The sequence below is a fragment of the Oryctolagus cuniculus genome, chromosome 17 (genome assembly GCF_964237555.1).
Source record: "Oryctolagus cuniculus chromosome 17, mOryCun1.1, whole genome shotgun sequence".
Taxonomy (NCBI): Eukaryota; Metazoa; Chordata; class Mammalia; order Lagomorpha; family Leporidae; genus Oryctolagus; species Oryctolagus cuniculus.
In genome coordinates, this window is record NC_091448.1 from 556,755 (window position 1) to 577,216 (window position 20,462).

A 20,462-nucleotide genomic window follows, 5' to 3' on the forward strand; every position below is an offset into this window, starting at 1 on the left:
GCCGCTCTGTCCCTCCCACCGGCAGCCTGTGTGCGGACCCCAGCTGTGTGCCTCTTCGTGAACACCTTACATCTCTCCTAAACACGACGTTAAACCAAAACGTTGTCTTCCCCATTGGCGCTGTGGCAGGAGCGCCCCCTTCTCATCAAAGCCCCTTGCCGGGACCTCCACACCTCAACCACTGCTCCCAGTGGAGCGCTGGGTAGGGGGCTTTCAATGTTCTGTTTCTACATGAACGTCAGTCCATTTCTGGTGGACAATGTCCTAGAAGGCAAATCCCTAGGTCAAAGAATAAAACCAGGCAGGGGTCCCGGCGCAAACCATCAACAGCTGTGTTCACACAGGGCAAGTGCGGGCAAGCGTCTGTGCCACTGTCTAGCGCAGGGGCGGGCGAGCCTGCAGCAGGGGCCCTGGCTGCTGCCCGCTGCCTCACGCGCATGGTGACCCGAGGGCACTCACAACTCAGCGCTGAGAACCGCACCGTGACACCACCCACCCGCGCTGTGCTCACACAGCGCCGCCCCGGTCCCAGCAGGCTATAGCTTTACCTTTGGGCTGTCTCCACCTGAAGCTTCCTTCTCATTTTCTGGCTGCGAGTTGTCAGTCATCAAATTGAGGTCAGAGGGCATCACACGGCCCATTTTGTACCCTGAAGACCCCGCTCCCCGGGGGCTGGACGGGCAGGAGTTGGCGGCGCTGTGGAGAGCAAGGGGTCCCTGTTAGTCTCTCGGCACATGCCGCACGGCGCTTCCTCACCAGCCGGCTCCTCAGGAAACACAAGGATGAGCATTTTAGGAGGCGAGAGGGCCAGCTCTTACCATCCCTCTGTGAGATTCAAGATCACCAAGGAGCCAAGAAACCCGGCACTCACATCCCTGTGTGGCGCCTCAGCTAACACAAGGAAAGCATCGGCCCACTCACTTCACCACTGATGGTCCGGGACTTGCCAAGACAGGAGGCGACCCGGGGGGTCCAAGGCCCACGCCTGGCAGAGGGACACAGAGCACTGGCCCCTCCCCAAGGGCAGCTGCGACAGGGCAGCAGAGAGCCAGAGAGGAGGGCAGGCAGCCCCTTGGGGACAGAGCTGTGGACACAGTTCCCCAATGCCCAGGCCAACAAAGGTTGGGTAACACAGAAACAGGTTCTTATATTTATTTTTAAAATTTTTATTTTCATCTACTTGGAAGGCAGAGAGCAATAGTACGAAAGAGAAAGAGAGCTTCTGCCCCCTGGTTCACTCTCCAAATGCCTGCAACAGCCAGAGCTGCGCCAGGCGAAGCCAAGAGCCAGCAACTCCACCTGGGTCTCCCCTGGGGGGCAGGGTCCGAAGCACCTGGGCCATCGGCTGCCTCCCAGGACGCGTCAGCAAGAAGCTGAACTGGAAGTGGAGCAGCCGGGAAGCAAACCAGTGCAAGCATTCAAGCGTCACAACACCCAGCCACCTGCACTGACTCATTTTTTGCAGATTTATTTATTTGACAGGCAGAGACAGAAAAAGAGGGAGCGAGAAGATGAGGCAGAGAAAGGAAGAGGGTGGGGAGGGAAGAGGGAAGACAGAAAAGAGAGCGCCTCCGTCATCAGGTCACTTTCCAAACAGCTACAGCAGCCAGGTCTGGACCAAGCTGAGCCAGCAGCTAGGAGCTCCATTGTGGTGTCCCACCAGGTGGCAGGGGCCAAGTACATAGGCCCTCTTCCACGACATTCCCAGGCCTGCACGAGGCCGAGCAGTGGAGCGGGGCTGGGATGACTCAGGCACCACGCTCCCCGTAGTACTACAGGGAGAGGGGCTGCGGGGAGAGGGGAGGGGGCCGCCTGCCTCGCACCCACCCACTGAGCACACCGAGCACACGGAACTATTTTTTAAATATTTGAGCCCTAACTTTTTTTTAAACCACTTGCTTTATTTATTTGAAAGGCAGAGATGGGGCCAGTGCTGTGGTGCAGTGGGTTAGGCCCTGCCTGTAGTGCCGGCATCCCGTACGGGCACCAGTTCACATTCTAGCTGCTCCACTTCCAATCCAGCTCCCTGTAAACGTGCCGGGGCAACCAGCAGCAGACGGTCCAAACGCTTGGGCCCCTGTAACCCACACAGGAGACCTGGATGGAGCTCCAGGCTCCTGGCTTTGGCCTGGCCCATCCTGGCCATTGTAGCCATTTGGGGAGTGAACCAGTGGAGGGAGGGTCTTCGGGTTTCTCCCTCTCTTGCTTTTTTTTTTTGGGGGGGGGGGTAAGATTTTATTTATTTATTGGAAGGGAAGAATTAGAGAGAGAGAGAAGGGGAGAACGGGGGAGGAGGAGAGGGGAAGGGGGGGACAGTACTTCCACCCAGTGGTTCCACTCCCCAGGTGGCTGGGCCAGGAGCTAGGAGCTTTGGGGTGGCGCGGCCAGGACTCAAGCCACAATGCAGGCCAGGACAGACAGCAGGAACCAAGAAGACTGCTCTGGCCAAGCATGAAGCCTGGTCAGTGTTTAGGCAGCACAGGACACAGTGCAGGCCTGAGGAGGGCTGGAGGGTGGCTGGGGAAGGCAGGCTGCTCCCCTGGAAGCCACCAGCAGGCAGGCTCCACCCCCGCCACCGACCCAACACGGCCGAGTGTGCTGCCAACGAGAGGAGGCGAGCACGGGGGGGCGGGGGTGGGGGTGGTCCTGGGGGCCTGGGAAGTCTGGAGGGTCTGGGTCAGCAGTGACCCAAACCTCGGGTTCCAGCCACTGCCCTCCCTGCCCTCCGCTGGCCAGCCCAGCCTGTGACTCCCACACGTTCTGCCCAGTGCAGCAGGACTTGGAGCTGTTCAGCCCAGTTAGTAGAACACAGACAAATTCACACGAACGGGAGAGAAGGCAGAGCAGAACTAGGGCCCGGCAGCAGGGCCAGCAGCTGGGCCCTGGCATCCCCCCATTCACAGTCACGCACCACACGCTCTCTCCAGAGTGCTCACTTCCCTCCAGAGTGCTCTAGGGTGGCAAGACACAACACACAGAGCTCACTGTCTCACCAGCATCCGTGCTACAGCCAGCACTGAGCAGGTTCACGCGGTCTTGGAAAGACAGAGTGACAGAGAGGCAGGCACTGGAAGGAGAGACCTTCCATCCGCTGGTTCCCTCCCCAAAGGCCCGTAACAGCCAGGGCTGGGCCAGGCTGCAGCCAGATGGAGACCCCAGAACTCCATCCAGGTCTCCTAGGTGGTAGCAGGGACCAAGTACTTGGGCCATCGTCTATTGCCTTCCCAGGCTCATTAGCAGGAAGCTGGATCAGAAGTGAAGCCGGGACTCAAACCAGCACTCCGGGCTGCACGCAGCTGCACAGCCATCAGCAGCGACCCTCTCGTCCCTCTCCACAACTCTGTCCCCGCCTGCCAACCGCACTCCTCCCTGACTCTGTGATCCGCCGCCTGGGGAACCCTCCAGCACCGGCCTGTGAGCTCCTCCTGGTTCACAGGGCGCCCTGCCCCAGGGGTCCCACAACTCCGGCCGGAGCGTCCTTGGTGCTCTGCAAATGAGTAACGCCAGCGCCTGGAGACCTGCCTCCTGCTTCTCCAGGTACCTCTGGGCTATTGAGTGGTGCCACCTCCACGCGGGTGGTGCTGTTTCCTTGTTCCTGGCAGCTGCACACGCCCGCCCCCCCAACAGCACACAGCCCTCACTCTCCGCACCCTCACCAATGACTCTGCCTCTGCTTTCCCAAAGGAGCAGTCCTGGCGGCAGTGCAGCGGTGTCTCAGGGTGAACTGCACTTCCTACTGACGAGTGGTACTGACGTCTTCCCATGTGCTGCTTCCCTATTTTCTCTCAAAAAATGTCTTTTATCTCCTCCCCCTTTTTTCTCTCCATTTATGAGAGAGAGAGAGAGAGAGAGAGAAAAAGAGAGATCTTCCACCCATTGGTTCATTCCTCAAATGCCCACAAAAGCCAGGACGAAGCCAAAAAACAGGAACTCCAGGGGCTGGCACTGTGGAGTAGCAAGTTAGTCCGCCCCCTGCAGTGCCAGCATCCCATGGGGCGCTGGTTCGAGTCCTGGCTGCTCCACTTGCCATCTAGCTCTCTGCCTGGGAAAGCAGAAGATAGCCCAAGCACTGGGGTCCCTGCACCCACGTGGGAGACCTGGAAGAAGGTCCTGGATCCTGGCTTTGGATCAGTCAAGCTCTGGCCACTGTGGCCATGTAGGGAATGAACCAGTGGATGGAAGACACCTCCCTCCCGCCATCCCTCCCTCCCTCTCTGCCTCTCTGTAACTCTGCCTTTCAAATAAATAAGTCAGTCTTTAAGAAGGGGGTGGGGTGGGGTGGGGTGGGGACTCCATCCTGGTCTCCCAAGTAGGTGATGGGGCCCAAGGACTTGAGCCACTGACTGCTGCCCCCAAGTGCATGAGCAGGAAGCTGGCCTGGGACTGGGATGTGGGTGCCCCCAGCAACAGCCCAATCTCTGAGCCAAATGCCCCAGTCCTTTCGCCCATTTTTCAATCAAGTTATTTTTCTGTTGTTGTTAGAGTTCTTCATATAGTCTGGTAGTCTGGATATTAACCCCTTATCAGACGTACGATTTGCAAATACTTCTTCCTATTCTGTGCATTGTGTGTTTACTGTTTATATTCTTTTGATGCACAATTTTTTTTTTTTTAAACAGGCAGAGTTAGACAGTGAGAGAGAGACACACAGAAAAGGTCTTCCTTCCATTGGTTCAGCCCCCTAATGACCGCGACGGCCAGCGCACTGCGCTGATCCGAAGGCAGGAGCCAGGTGCTTCTCCTGGTCTCCCATGCAGGTGCAGGGGTCTAAGGACTTGGGCCATCCTCCACTGCACTCCCGGGCCACAGCAGAGAGCTGGCCTGGAAGAGGGGTAACAGGACAGAATCCGGTGCCCCGACCGGGACTAGAACCCGGTGTGCCGGCGCCGCACGGCGGAGGATTAGCCTAGTGAGCCGCGGCGCCAGCCAACGTTTTAGTTTTCATAAAGTTTAGTCTTTATTCTTCTGCTGCCGAGGCCTGGCGTCAAGTACAAATTCCTGCACAGCTTCCATCCTCCGATTCTTCCAAGAGTTCAGCAGTCGTCTTTGCGTGAGTTCACTCTTCTATGGGGGTCAGGGACGGGTCCAGCTTCACTCTCTCTTTTTTTTTTAATTGTATTTCATTGTATTTATTTATTTATTTGAAAGACAGAGTTATAGAGAGGCAGAGGCAGAGGCAGAGGCAGAGGCAGAGGGAGAGGGAGAGGGAGAGGGAGAGGGAGAGGGAGAGGGAGAGGAGAGGGAGAGGGAGAGGGAGGGAGGGACTGTTTGATTGATTTTCCATCCAAGGGTTCACTCCCCGACGTCCACAACGGCCTGAGCTGCGCCGATGCAAAGCCAGGAGCCAGGAGCTTCTTCCGGGTCTCCACAGCACCGAGCTGCCCGTGAATGTCGGGCTTCCGGAGCCCCAGCACCACCTGTGGGGAAGCCTGTCCTCGTGCCTGGCCGCCCGAGCGCGGGCTCCCTTCTGTCCCGTCCCTGGTCCCGCTCTGCTGGCATTGCTGCGGCTTCGCCTAAGTGTGGGCTCAGAAGCTCGCGTCTCAGTCTTCTCCCTTTGCTTCCTGAAGACTGCTTTCCTATCTGGGCCCTGGAAATCTCGTGTGTTTTAGGAAGGGTTTTCTATTTCCACCAAAAAAACAAAAAACAAAATAAAATAAAGTCACTGGGATTTCACAGTGATTGCGCTGGCCAGTTCCTCTGTGACCTCAACATGGTCACAATGTTAGGTTCCAACCCCTGCACACAATGGGTTTATCTATTCAGCCTCCTCAGTCCTAGGAGGTCTACCACTGATGAGCGACTACAGGTGTGACCCAGAGCTGTCTGAGTGTCCTCTCTCCCCCATCAGCACATGTAAGGGACAGCTCTGGGCAGTCTAAAAGGAGCCCTGCCCTGCCCTGCCCTGCCCTGCCCTGCCCTGTGGAGAGACCCAGGGAGCAGGGCCCTGACCCTGGAGAGAAACAAACATGTCTGCTTACCCCCAGCCCAGCATCATGTAGGCCAGGATGCCCAGATGCACCCTCGTCTCCACTCAGCACGGACAGCATGAAGCAGGGCCACGGCGCGGCTTCCTCAGACCACGTGCTCAGCCCACCCGACCCCGGAGCAGCACAGAGCATGCCGTGCACCCAGGCTGTCCTCGCCACAAGCCACTCGAGTCCTCCATGAACCTAGCCGCAGTGTGAGGTTCCAGTCTGCCCGCAGTGGCCAGCATGGGTGCGCTTGGAAGCTGCCTCCCCTGCTTCCTCCAGCCTCTCAGGACACCATCACGGACACCAGGTGGCCCCTTCAGCGTGGGCAAACCAAAGTGAATGTTTTCAGATCTTACAGGAAATAGCAGCAAACTCAAAACACTCAAAATGCACGTGAACACCTGTCTTAGCCCTCAGACCAACATTACTTCAAGTCTACATGTCCTTCAAGTCTGCTCCACTCCAAAGCAGCGACTGGAAGACAGGACTACGTGGGACGCACTTCCTACCGCAGGGAACGGAGAGCAGGGTCCCAGAAGCTCACGGCTCTGGTCACCCAGCCCCAGGGAAGGTGTGGGGGCACAGGGGCCTGTCCTGTCATGGAGGACGCGTGCTGTACCTGATGGTCCCCGTCGGGGACGGCAGGGGGCTGATGAGGTGGGCCATGGTGTCTGGAATGTTGATGGTCAGGGGCGAGATGTGCGGCTGCACGGGCTTCACCGGGGACTCGGGCGCCTCCTGCTTCTCTCTCTTCTCGCTGGACAGGGCAGTGAACGTGATCTTGATGTTTGTGCTCGGGAACCTGAATGTACACCTGGAAAAGAAAGCCGATGGTCAGCGGCCGTCTGCCACCGGCAGCACAGGACAGTCCCGGGGGTCCCCACAGCACGGGGCCCTCTCCCCGCACCCGCTCCCCACGCCAAGGCTCACCTCACCCACACCGACTTACTCAAGGAACAAAACCACAAATGAGATTTCTTACAACTGAAGTCAAAACCACTATTTAGATCAGCCAAATAGGAAAATAAAAAACAAACTCAAAAAAGATTCCGTATCACCTATCCTGCATTACTCTCTTCACAGCAAGTGCGCAGGTTCACGGTGGATTTAAAACAAAACCAGTCTCACTTAGAAGGCACTATTCCTCTCAAAGTGAACATACGCACAGTCCTGGGACACCAGCCAGACACACAAGTGTGTGGCAGCCTCCTACTCGGGAAACAAAAGGCGCTTTTCTTTTAAAAAGTCCGTCACCTTTCTCACTGAACCAACAGGGCAGAAACACTACATCACAGGGAAGCTTTGTCACCAACACTCGCGCTGCCCCGTGACCTGACGCCAGAATGTTTCCAAAAAGAAAATGCAAGCCAAACACCTTCAAGGAGTAAAAAGAAAAAATTAAGATTTGTTTATTTATTTGAAAGGCAGATTTACAGCGAGGCAGAGGCAGAGGGAGATCTTCCATCCGCTGGTTCACTCCCCAGATGGCCACAACCAGAGCCGGGCCAGCTGGAGCCAGGAGCCAGAAACTCCACGCAGGTCCAGGTGGCAGGCCCAGGCACTTGGCCATCGCTGCTGCTTCCCGGGCACCAGCAGGGAACCGGAGCAGAAGCCAGGCAGCAAGGCTGGCACCTGGTGTGAGTGCTGGTTCAGTTCCGGCTGCTCCACTTCCGAGCCAGCTCCCTGCTAACGGCCTGGGGAAGCAGGGGAAGACGGCCCAACTACCTGGGCCCCTGCCACCATCCAGGAGACCTGATGGAGTTCTAGGTTCCTGGCTTTGTCCTGGCCCAGCCCTGGCTACTGCGGCCATTTGGAGAGTGAACCAGTGGGATCTCCTGCTCACTTGCTTACTCTTAACTCTACTTTTCAAATACATAAAAATAATCATTAAACGAAAAAACAAGAGGAAGAAGTGCTGATATGGGTGCTGATTTCCTGAGCAGAAGCCGGCTGACCCATGCACAACTGGCCAGCACAGCTGAAATTCAGCTGCGGGGACCAGCGTCAACAGGAGGGCACCACACCATAAGTGATCAACACCATTACCACGGAAGCTGGTTCCTGTGGCTCGACCTGTCTCATGTGTGCACATGTTCCCCCTCCCCCGTCACAGGAAGCAGGGCTCATACCACATATGTCCCCCCGTCACAGGAAGCAGGGCTCACACCGCACGTGTCCCCCTCTCCCCCATCACGAGGAAGCAGGGCTCACACCGCACGTGTCCCCCCACGTCACAGGAGGCAGGGCTCACACCGCACGTGTCCCCCCCACGTCACAGGAAGCAGGGCTCACACCGCACGTGCCCCCCCCCACGTCACAGGAGGCAGGGCTCACACCGCACGTGTCCCCCCCACGTCACAGGAAGCAGGGCTCACACCGCACGTGTCCCCCCCATGTCACGAGGAAGCAGGGCTCATACCGCACGTGTCCCCCCCCCGTCACGAGGAAGCAGGGCTCACACCGCACGTGTCCCCCCCCCCCCACGTCACAGGAGGCAGGGCTCACACCGCACGTGTCCCCCCCACGTCACAGGAAGCAGGGCTCACACCGCACGTGCCCCCCCCCCCACGTCACAGGAGGCAGGGCTCACACCGCACGTGTCCCCCCCACGTCACAGGAAGCAGGGCTCACACCGCACGTGTCCCCCCCATGTCACGAGGAAGCAGGGCTCATACCGCACGTGTCCCCCCCCCGTCACGAGGAAGCAGGGCTCACACCGCACGTGTCCCCCCCCCCCACGTCACAGGAAGCAGGGCTCACACCGCACGTGCCCCCCCCCCACGTCACAGGAGGCAGGGCTCACACCGCACGTGTCCCCCCACGTCACAGGAGGCAGGGCTCACGCCACACATGTCCCCCCACGTCACAGATGCAGGGGCTCACGCCACACATGTCCCCCCACGTCACAGATGCAGGGGCTCACGCCACACATGTCCCCCCACGTCACAGATGTAGGGGCTCACACCACACGTGTCCCCCCACGTCACAGATGCAGGAGCTCACGCCGCACGTGTCCCTCCACGTCACAGATGTAGGGGCTCACGCCACATGTGCCCCCCCACGTCACAGATGTAGGGGCTCACGCCACACGTGTCCCCCCACGTCACAGATGCAGGGGCTCACGCCACACGTGCCCCCCCCACGTCACAGATGTAGGAGCTCACGCCACACGTGTCCCCCCACGTCACAGATGTAGGAGCTCACGCCGCATGTGTCCCCCCACGTCACAGATGTAGGAGCTCACGCCACACGTGCCCCCCCCACGTCACAGATGCAGGAGCTCAGGCCACACGTGCCCCCCCACGTCACAGATGCAGGAGCTCACGCCGCACATGTCCCCCCACATCACAGATGTAGGGGCTCACGCCACACGTGCCCCCCCACGTCACAGATGCAGGAGCTCACGCCACACGTGTCCCCCCACGTCACAGATGCAGGGGCTCACGCCGCACTCAGTTCCCTCCTTGAGCTTCACAGCAAGGAGCCCCTGGAAGACTGGGCTCCACAGCCAGGACAGCGCCCACCTCCTCCTCAGTGCCCGAAACACCACACTCCCTCTGGCCCGTCTCCCGGGGCTTCGCCCAGCCCCTTGAAGGACTCACACCCAACGTCCGACACCTCGGGCCCAGACTCCAGCTTCCGTTCTCCCATCTGTGCCACTGCCAGGTGGCAGCATGCAGGCCGCGACCCGGAACCCTCACCTGCACACACAGCCAAGTGACTCCAACATTCCCCTTCCAGCCTCCCTCTCCCCGCCCCCAGTACCTTCCAGAGGCCTCCAACCAGCAAGACCCTGGGCCAGGTTCTCGCCTGGGTTCCCCTCAGCAAGCCCTGGCCTGCAGGGTAACATGCCCGGCCCACCTTGTGCGGCTCTGAGGTTCATCTGCTGAGTGGAAAGGGCAGGCCCCAGAATTGACACTGTGTAGGGCTCCGCTTACACAAAATTCTCAAAATGGCAAACGGAGAGCACACAGTGGTGTCCAGGGTCTGGGAGACGCTGGGATACACGGCCCCAAGAGGGCAGCACCGGGTAGGCCTGCATGAGACAGCCCTGCTATCATGATCAGGTTATGGAGTCCATGCAGCGGGGCACGGGACAACATGTCACAGAAATGCAGGCATACAGGGGTGGGTGTTTGGTGAAGCGGTTAAGACACCCCTGATGGGCTAGCACTGTGGCGTAGCGGGTGAAGTCGCTGCCTGCAGTGTCAGCATCCAACTTGGGTGCCGGTTCAAGTCCCAGCTGCTCCACTTCTGATCCAGCTCTCTGTTGTGGCCTGGGAAAGCAGGGGAAGATGGCCCAAGTCCTTGGGCCCTGCACCCACATGGGAGATCCGGAAGAAGCTCCTGGCTTCAGATCCTCCCAGCTCTGGCCACTGCAGCCATTTGAGGAGTAAACCAGCAGATGGAAGACCTCGCTTGGCCTCTGCCCTCTGTAACTCTGCCTTTCAAATAAATAAACCTTAAAAAAAAAAAAAAAAGACCCCCCCCCCCCCCCGGTAACACCTGCGCTCCACACCAGAGTCTGGGTCTGAGTTCTGGCTCGACGCCCAGTTCCAGCTTCCTGCTGACGCAGACCCTGGGAGGCGGGGCTGCAGCTCCAGCCCAGCTCCGCCCTGGCTGCTGTGGGCACTTGGAGAGGGAAACACAGTCACTTCCAAATTCAATAAAGGAAAACTAAATTTAGTGGCATCTCTTACAACAAAGCAAGTCCAGTCAACTGACCGATGTGCTGAGAATAACCACCCAACACCTCCCATGCCTCCCAGTGCCGGATAAATGACCCTTTCCAGGTAACGTCCACCACAGGAGCGCCCGCTCTGTCCCGTTTCTTCAAAGGACCCCAGTGTAGAAACTGTCGTGCTTGTCACACGGCCCGAGGACGGAGGCAAAGATCTCGCCTCGGGGTCTTGTGAACCTGGAGTCAGACGCCTCCAGGAACCGCACAGTCCCTGCGCACGGCACCTGTGCTTCTGTGGAGTGACTCTGACCAGGAAACGACGGCAGAGACCCCCTCTGTCAACCAAGCCACGGCAGACAGGGCCAAGGAGCGCCACTCAGCTTCCTCTGCCTTGCTGCCCACCTGGACCGCAGCCCCCGGGACGACAGCCATGGCTCCCCACAGACTGACATTCTCTCCAGCATGACGCACACAACACACGGAACTGGACACACTCCCATGAGCAAGCTCCTTTCTGCCTACTCAGAAAACAATTCCAAGGGCTGAGTGTTAGGGCACTGGTTGAGCTGCCCACAGGCCGTACAGGCCTGCACGGGCTCAGTCCCAGACCCACCCTGATGGGGTGATCATGGCGGCACGGTGGCCAAGGCCCCACCAGGGGTGTCCACATCCCTTCCTGGGGAGGGCCTGGTTAGAGCCCACTCTGCCTCTGATCCAGCTTCCTGCTAGTGAGCACTCTGGACACAGAGAGGAAGGCTCAAGCAGGTGGGCTCTGGCCACCTACATGGGAGACTGAACTGGGTTCCCAACGCCCCGCTGTGGCCTGACCCAGCCCCAGCCCTGGCTGCTGGGGGGATCTGGGGAGTAAACTAACAGATGGGAACTCTCTCTCCCCCGTCTCTCAAATTTTAAAACAAATTTAAATAAAAATTAGGAAATCGTACATTTTCATAGGTGGACCTGTACGGTTTATAAAGCACAGAAAAACAGAAACTAAAGCAGGATCAGAAAAATAAGTGGAAGCTACTTTCTTCCCAACTCTAGCAGATCACTTCCTGGGGGCATATACCTTCTCTGTAGGTGCTGGGCTAGAGAAAATGTCCCTTCAGCCCTACCTGTATTTTTCCCCCCAACACCGCAGACATTTGGGGGCAGTGTTGTGGCGTAGCAGGTTAAAAAACTGTCACCTGCAATGCTGGCATCCTAGATGGGCACCGGTTCAAGTCCTGGTTGCTCCACTTCCAAAACAGCTCCCTGCCAACGTGCCTGGCAAAGCAGGGAAGATGACCCACGTGCTTGGGTCTCTGCACCCATGTGGGAGATCCCAAAGAGGCTTCTGGCTCCGGCCTGGCCCAGCCCTGGCTATTGTGGCCATTTGGGAAGTAGACCAGTGGATTAAGAATCCCTGTGTGACTAATAAATCTTAAAAAAAAAAAAAAGAAGAAGAAGAAGAAAGAAGAAAGAAGAAAGAAGAAGAAGGGAAGGGAAGAGAAAAAGAGAAAGAAAAGGTTGTGTTTTTTTTTGTAGGGTTTTTTTTTTGTTTTTTTTGTTTTTGTTTGTTTGTTTTTTTGACAGGCAGAGTGGACAGTGAGAGAGAGAGACAGAGAGAAAGGTCTTCCTTTGCCGTTGATTCACCCTCCAATGGCCGCCGTGGCCGGCGCGCTGCAGCCGGCGCACCGCGCTGATCCGATGGCAGGAGCCAGGAGCCAGGTGCTTTTCCTGGTCTCCCATGGGGTGCAGGACCCAAGCACCTGGGCCATCCTCCACTGCACTCCCTGGCCACAGCAGAGAGCTGGCCTGGAAGAGGGGCAACCGGGACAGAATCCGGCACCCCGACCGGGACTAGAACCCGGTGTGCCGGCGCCGCTAGGCGGAGGATTAGCCTAGTGAGCCGCGGCGCCGGCCCGGTTGGTTTTTTGTTAAGTCCTTGTTTATTTGAGAGGCAGGGAGACAGCAAGACGGAGTTCCATCTGCTCTTTCCCTCCCCCAAGTCCCCAACAGCCAGGGGAGCAGGGAGCCGGGAACTCAACCTACTCAACCTAGGTCTCCCACACGCGTGGCTGCAACCCAACCTTTTGAGCCATCATCACGGCCTCTCAGGGTGTGCATCAACAGGAAGCTGGAGCCAGAGCAGGGGCTCTGATGTGGGACGTGGGTGTCACAGCCATCCATCAGGCTACAGAGCTGCCCCTGCCTATATGGTTCTGAACGGTCGAGCCCCTGGCTGGAGGAAAGTTCCCGCTCCCCACTGCTGCAGACCTGGGAGCCAGCGGGGATGCCTCATGCAGCTGGGGCCACACACTTGGCTCCAGTGCCCAGCTTTGGCCCCAGCCCAGCCCCAGCTGCTGAGGGCATTTGGTGAGTGAAATAGCAGATGGGAGTTTACTCTCTTCGCCCTCTCAAATAAGTAAAAACCCCAGCACTTGCTAAAAGAAAAAAAGAAGATGGCAGATGCGGGTGAAGCTGTGGCATGCCAGGAGCTCTGCCCGTGCCCAGGGGCTGCAGCACAGCCGGTATCTGGGAGAGGCCGGGACGCAGGTCCTCAAGTGCAGCCTTTTCCTCTGTCCACCCTGCTGAGTGGGCGTGAACGCAGCGCCCCTACAAAGCCCGGAGTCCCCAGACAGTAGTTCAAGAGCAGGGGAGGGCGACGCGATGGTGTAACACCCCCTGCGGTGCAGCTCATGGGAACGGAGTCTCATGGAGCTTTCCTTAGGGTCTGCACACTTCTCTGTAAGAAATTACACACAAAAGTCACCATCATCGGGGGGACTGAGAAAGCACTCTGAGCGGTGACCTCACAGTACAGTGTTCGGGGCCAGAGCCAGGATGCCGCGGGTTAGGCTGCCGCGTCTAGAGCACCTGTTTGAGTCCTGGCTGCTCTGCTTCCGGTCCCGTTCCTGTCAATCATGTGGGAGACCTGGACGGAATTCCAGACTCCTGGCTTTGGCCTGGCCCATCCCTGGGTGTTTCAGGTGAGCAAACCAGAGGATGGAAGCGCGCGCGCGCTCTCTCTCTCTCTCTCTCTCTCTCTCTCTCTCTCTCTCTCTCTCTTGCTCAGCCTTTCAAGTAGATGAAAATAAATGAACATTAAAGGGGCTGGAGCTGTGACACAGTGGGTAAAACCACTACCTGCCATGCTGGCATCCCATATGGGATGTCCCACTGCTCCTCTTCTTTATTTATTCATTTATTTGAGAGTTAAGAGTTACAGAGAGTTAGAGGGAGAGACAGAGAGAGAAGTCTTCTATCTGCTGGTTCACTCCCCAAATGGCTGCAACAGCCTGAGCTGCACTGATCAGAAACCAGGAGTTTCCTCCAGGTCTCCCATGTGGTTGCAGGAGCCCAAGGACTTGGGCATCTTCTGCTGGTTTCCCAGGCCATAGCAGAGAGCTGGGTCAGAAGAGGAGCAGCCGGGACTAGAACCAGCACCCATAGAGAGCTGGATCAGAAGAGGAGCAGCCGGGACTAGAACCAGCGCCCATAGAGAGCTGGATCAGAAGAGGAGCAGCCGGGACTAGAACCAGCGCCCATAGAGAGCTGGATCAGAAGAGGAGCAGCCGGGACTAGAACCAGCGCCCATAGAGAGCTGGATCAGAAGAGGAGCAGCCGGGACTAGAACCAGCGCCCATAGAGAGCTGGATCAGAAGAGGAGCAGCCGGGACTGGAACCAGCGCCCATAGAGAGCTGGATCAGAAGAGGAGCAGCCGGGACTGGAACCAGCGCCCATAGAGAGCTGGATCAGAAGAGGAGCAGCCGGGACTAGAACCAGCGCCCATAGAGAGCTGGGTCAGAAGAGGAGCAGCCGGGACTAGAACCAGCGCCCATAGACAGCTGGGTCAGAAGAGGAGAAGCCGGGACTAGAACCGGCGCCCATATGGGATGAAAGCACCACAGGCAGAGGCTTTACCTACTGAGCCACAGCGCCAGCCCCTGCTCCTCTTCCACCCAGCTCTCTGCTGTGGCCCAGGAGTGCAGTGGAGGATGGCCCAAGTGCTTGGGCCCTGCACCCGCGTGGGAGACCGGGAAGAAGCTCCTGGCTCTGGATCAGAGAAGCTCTAGCAGTAGCGGCTATCTGGGGAGTAAACCAGCAGATGAAAGATATCTCTCTCTCTCTCCCTCCCTCCCTCCCTCCCTCCCTCTCTGTAACGCTGCCTTTCAAATGAATAAATCTTAAAAAATAAACAAACATGAAACACACACACATACCCTATGTCCACATCAGAGTATCTATCTATCTATCTATCTATCTATCTATCTATCTATCTATCTTTTTTTGACAGGCAGTTAAGACAGTGAGAGAGAGACAGAAAGAAAAGGTCTTCCTTTTCCATTGGTTCACCCCCCAAATGGCCACTACGGCTGGCACACTGCGCCGATCCAAAGCCAGGAACCAGATGCTTCCTCCTGGTCTCCCATGCGGGTGCAGGGCCCGAGGACCTGGGCCATCCTCCACTGCCTTCCCAGGCCACAGCAGAGAGCTGGACTGGAAGAGGAGCAACCGGGACAGAATCTGGCACCCCAACCGGGACTAGAACCCAGGGTGCCGGCGCCGCAGGCAGAGGATTAGCCTAGTGAGCCGTGGCGCCAGCCACCCATCTATATTTGATGCCCAGTTCTGGCTCCTAACTCCAGCTTCCTACTAACGTGGACCAAGGAGGAAGCAGGTAACAGCTCAAGTACTCGGGTCTCTGGCTTACACACAGGACATGCAGACTAAGTTCTTGGATCCTGACTTTGGCCCCTACACATTCCCAGTTGTCGGAGGCCCTTGGGGGAATGAACCAGCAGATGGCAGCTCTTACTCTGTCTCCCTCAAATAAATAAATAAATAAATAAATAAATACTAATTAAAAAAAAAACACACACACAATATCCTAGAAGTCCAGGTGAAAAACCACTAAGTCAAGAGCTACAGGGGAACCCTTCAGTATTTATACTGTCTGCACAGCTCAACCCATGGCACGCCCCTGCATATGTAACTGCTAACTGCAAGCTTATTTAACCAAAATTTATTTGGAATCTTGCACAAAAAGGAAAAGTCTAATAATGCCTTCTCAGGGTTTTACACACCTTCATAGCAAACCTTCAAGTTCAGTGACCTCAAACTGACTGCTCTACCTGGGATTAAACAGCACGAAATGAGACAACCTGACCTTCAGCTTCTTAATCCTTTCTGTGCTACTCGTTTTCCTCTTTATTCCTTCCTCAGTTTGCTTCCTAGGGTTGAAATAAACGTATTAGGTTCTATGTTTAAAAAAAAAAAAAAAAAAAAAAAACTACAAGGAAGGAGGAAGAGAGGGAGAGGGGTGTGAAAATGTTCAGGCAGCTGATCTATGACTTCCAGGAGGCAGAGCAGACCAGGATGGACACTGTGAGCTCACAGGGAGGAGCGCAGAGGACATGGCAGGACTGGGATCTAGAACTGGAGGACAGCAAGGCCCACGGCTGCCAGCCCCTCACCCACACCCCCCACACCCCCCAGCCCCTCAGCCTCTGTGCACCTGACACAGGTCTACAATCCCAAAAGCAAACAGCTCTGAAAACACTTACCTAAAAGCCTTGGGCAGCCAATTCTGACCCAAACTGAAAAGGAGCCACTTCTAGCCTATAATGAGCCCACTGATGGAGAACATTCTAGAACTTTACGACAGAAGCTCCACTGTGCTGGATTATGGGTGCTACAGCATGTGAAACCACACAGCACACACTGCGGTCTTCTGGAACCCAGACCACCCACCACCACCACCACACCACAGGGCCCAGGGTCACAGGTGGGAGCTGCGTATTTCCTCTTCTGGCACCGAGCCATTTCCTTTGCAAGTTCTCCAGAAACGTTTTTTAAAAGGTTTATTTACCTATTGGAAAGGCAGAACCACAGAGAGAGGGGGGAAACAGAGAGAGATCTTCCACCCACTAGTTCACTCCCCCAAATGGCCACAACGGTTGGGGCCATGCCAGGCCAAAGCCAGGGGTCCAGAGCTTCTCGCGGGTCTCCCACGTGGGTGCAGGGGCCCAATCACTTGGGCCATCTTCCACTGCCTTCCCAGGCCACAGCAGAGAGGAGGAGAGGGGAGGGGAGGGGAGGGGAGGGGAGGGGAGGGGAGGGGAGGGGAGGGGAGGGGAGGGGAGAGGAGAGGAGAAAGGAAAGGGGAAAGGAAAGGAGAAAGGAAAGGAGAAAGGAAAGGAGAAAGGAAAGGAGAAAGGAAAGGAAAGGAAGGGAAGAAGGGGAGGGGAGGGGAGGGGAGGGGAGGGGAGGGGAGGGGAGGGGAAGGGGGGGAAGGGAGGGGAAGGGAGGGGAAGGGAGGGGAAGGGAAGGGAGGGGAGGGGCGGGGAGGGGAGAAGCGGAGCATGAGGCAGTTCAGCAGAGGTGGGAGCAGGCAGTGCCTTGAGGTTGAGGGGCTGGCCCCCCAGGGCACACGCGTTTGTGATTGGTTTGCTTTTTCGTTTCTCTAATTTTTTTAAAAACATTTATTTATTAATTCATTTGAAAAAGTTCCAGAGAGATCTTCCATCCGTTAGGTCACTCCCCAGATGGTTTCATCGGCCAGCACTGGGCCAGCCTGACGGTCCAGCTCCACAGCAGGGCCTCTGCGGTCTTCTAGCCCACCCAGCATGGCTCCTCTCACATCTCACAGGCCACCGCCGGGAGCCCTCCACCCAGCATGGCTCCTCTCACATCTCACAGGCCACCGCCGGGAGCCCTCCACCCAGCATGGCTCCTCTCACATCTCACAGGCCACCGCCGGGAGCCCTCCACCCAGCATGGCTCCTCTCACCTCTCACAGGCCGGGCTTCTCCGACTGTACCACCCAAATTCACAGCAACCCACTGGGCGCTGGAGGAGGAGTGGGGGCCTCTTCACACAGAGGCCACCAAGAGAGTGTGAGGACCACACCGAAATCCCTTCCCCTTCCACAGCAAAGTCACCCGAGATTCCAGGGCAAACCCACACTGAATCAAAGGACCACCTCTAGCCTGAGACCAGCCTGACCAGTACCCACTGAGAGCTAAGAGGCAAGCCAGGCAAAGCACAGCTTCTGTCTCTTTGCAGTCTGAATATTTACTGGTTCACATCCTATAAACTTAGTATTTAAACACACACAGGGCCTGACAGCAGATACCATCTCCTAGGATGCCATTTAGTGAAATCGCCACAAATGAGCTCTTTTAGAAAATGTATTGGGTTAATTTGTTGCATTTCTTTTTTTTGTTGTTTTTTTTTTTTTTAAAGATTTATTTATTTATTTCAAAGAGTTACAGAGAAGGAGGGGCAGAGGCAGAGCAAGAGAGAGCGGGAGGGAAGGAAGTTGGTCTCCCACCTGCTGGTTCACTCCCCACATGGCTGCAATGGCCAGGGCTGGGCCAGGCCGAAGCCAGGAGCTTATTCTGGGTCTCACACGTGGGTTCTGGGACCCAAACACTTGGGTCATCTGCTGCTGCCTTCCCAGGCCATAGCAGAGAGCTGGATCAGAAGCAGAGCAGCTACAGCATAGGGCTGGCCCCTGTTGCCTATTTTTATTTTTTTATTTTAAATATTTACTTATTCGTTCGAAAGGCAGATAAACAAAGAGGCAGAGGCAGAGAGAGATCATGGGGCCGGTGCTGTGGTGTAGTGAGTAAGGCTGCCACCTGCAGTGCCAACATCCCATATAGGCACTGGTTCAAGTCCCTGCTGCTCCACTTTCAATCCAGCTCTCTACTGTGGCCTAGGAAAGCAGTAGAAGGTGGCCCAAGTCCTTGGGCCGCTGCAACCATGTGGGAGACCCGGAAGAAGCTCCTGGCTTCAGATCAGCGCAGCTCCAGCCGTTGCGGCCAATTGGGGAGTGAACCAGCGGATGGAAGACCTCTCTCTCTGCCTCTCCTTCTCTCTGTGTGTAACTCTGACTTTCAAATAAATCTTAGAGAGAGAGAGAGGCCTTCCATCTGCTGGTTCACTCCCCAGATGGCCACAAGAGCCAGAACTGTGCCGACCCAGAGCCAGGAGCCTCTCCCAGGTCTCCCACGTGGGTGCAGGGCCCAAGGACCTGAGCCATCTTCTACTTATTTCCCAGGCCATAGCAGAGAGCTGGATAGGAAGAGGGGCAGCCAGGACGGGAACTGGTGCCCATATGTTTTGCTGGCACTGCAGGCAGCAGCTTTACCCACTACACCACAGCGCCGCACCCTCCCCCCACATTGCATTTCTTAAAGGAATCCCATTCAGCTCAAAGAAACAGACACTGGATATACATCTTAAAAAAATAAACCTGGGGGGTTGGTGTTTGGCACATCCCATATCAGACTAATTTGAAGCCAGGAGCCAGGAACTTCTTCCAGGTCTCCCATGTGGGTGCAAGGGCCACCCAAGTACGTGGGCCATCTTCTACTGCTTTCCCAGGCCATAGCAGAGAGCTGGATCGAAATGGAGCAGCCCATATGGGGTACCGGCACAGCAGACTGGGGTTTTAACCCACTGAGCCACAGCGCCAGCCTTAAGATTTATTTATTTGAAAGGTTAGGCGCGGTAGGTTAATCCTCTGCCTGTCGCACCAGCATTCAAGAAAGAAAGACAGAAAGAAAGGCCAGCTCAATAGGCTAATCCTCTGCCTGTGGGGCGCCGGATTGCTCCTCTTCCTGTCCAGCTCTCTGCTGTGACCCAGGAAGGCAGTGGAGGATGGCCCAAAGTGCTTGGGCCCTGCACCCGCATGGGAGACCAAGAGGAAGCACCTGGCTCATGGCTTCGGATTGGCGCAGCACGCCGACCGTAGCAGCCATTTGGGGGGTGAACCAATGGAAAAGGAAGACCTTTCTCTTTGTCTCTAACTCTGCCTGTCCAAAAAAAAAAAAAAAAAAAAAAAGAGAGAGAGAGAGAGAGAGAGAAAGACAAAAAGAAAGAAAGAAAGGTTAACAGCAAGACACAGAGATCTTCCATTCCCTAGTTCACTCCCCAAATGGCCACAACAGCCAGGGCTGGGACAGGACAAAGCCAGGAGCCAGGAGCCAGGAGCCAGGAGCTCCATCTAGGCCTCCCATGCGCGTGGCAGAGACCCAAACACTTGGACCATCTCTACTGCTTTCCTAGGCACATTAGCAGGGAGCTGGATCGGAAGAGGAGCAGTGAGGACACAAGCCAGCGCCTACATAGGATGCCTGTGTCGAAGGCAGACACATACCCTACTATGCCACAGCGCCGACCCCAGTAAATTCACTTTCACAACCAGTTTGCTAGAGCCGGCACTGAGGTACAGTGGATTGAGTTGCTGACTGTTAGGCCAGCACCCCACAGCAGCACAGGTTTGAGTCCCAGCTGCTCCACTTCTGACCCAGCTCCCTGCTAATGCGGCTGGCAAAAGCGAAAGATGTCCCAAGTGCCTCAGCCCCCTGCCACCCGTGTGCGAGTCCTAAGGAAGTTTCAGGTTCCTGGTTTCAGCCTGGATCCATTGCAGCCATTGCAGCCATTTGGAAAGCGAACGAGCAGATGAAGATCTCTGCTCTTCATCACTATTTTAAATAAAATAATCTTAAAAAAAAAGAAAGAAAATGAGTTTACTAATAATGCACCTCCTTTTCCAAGAGTCAAGTGTCCAGCAGAAAGCACACAGCTGAGCAGAGGGTCAGCGCGTCGAGGCTTCCGTGCCCTGTGTGAGCTGACAGCGGTCCACAGCACACCAACAGCGCAGCGCTCAGTACGAACTGGGACGCTGGGGCCTGGCTGCCTTGCTCTTTTGGTCCCCTTTAACACAAGCAGCACACGTCGAGGTCGGCCCGTGCATGGCAGTTCCCAGCCTGCTGAGGATACCGCGCACCACACTGGTTCAGGGTCCAGCTCC

General features: G+C 56.5%; 1 protein-coding gene across 2 annotated transcripts in view; it reads right to left on the bottom strand.

Annotated features, from left to right (window-relative positions):
* The window catches only part of FOXK2 (forkhead box K2), a 62,514-nt gene that overhangs the window by 14,929 nt on the left and 27,123 nt on the right, over nt 1–20,462 (bottom strand). For both annotated transcript variants that reach the window (XM_051838822.2, XM_051838821.2), the window contains exons 2-3: nt 6,592–6,786; nt 549–696 (exon numbers count right to left, since the gene is read on the bottom strand). In XM_051838822.2, coding sequence (XP_051694782.1) covers nt 549–696; nt 6,592–6,786 — 343 coding nt within the window. The remainder of the gene's footprint in view (nt 1–548; nt 697–6,591; nt 6,787–20,462) is intronic.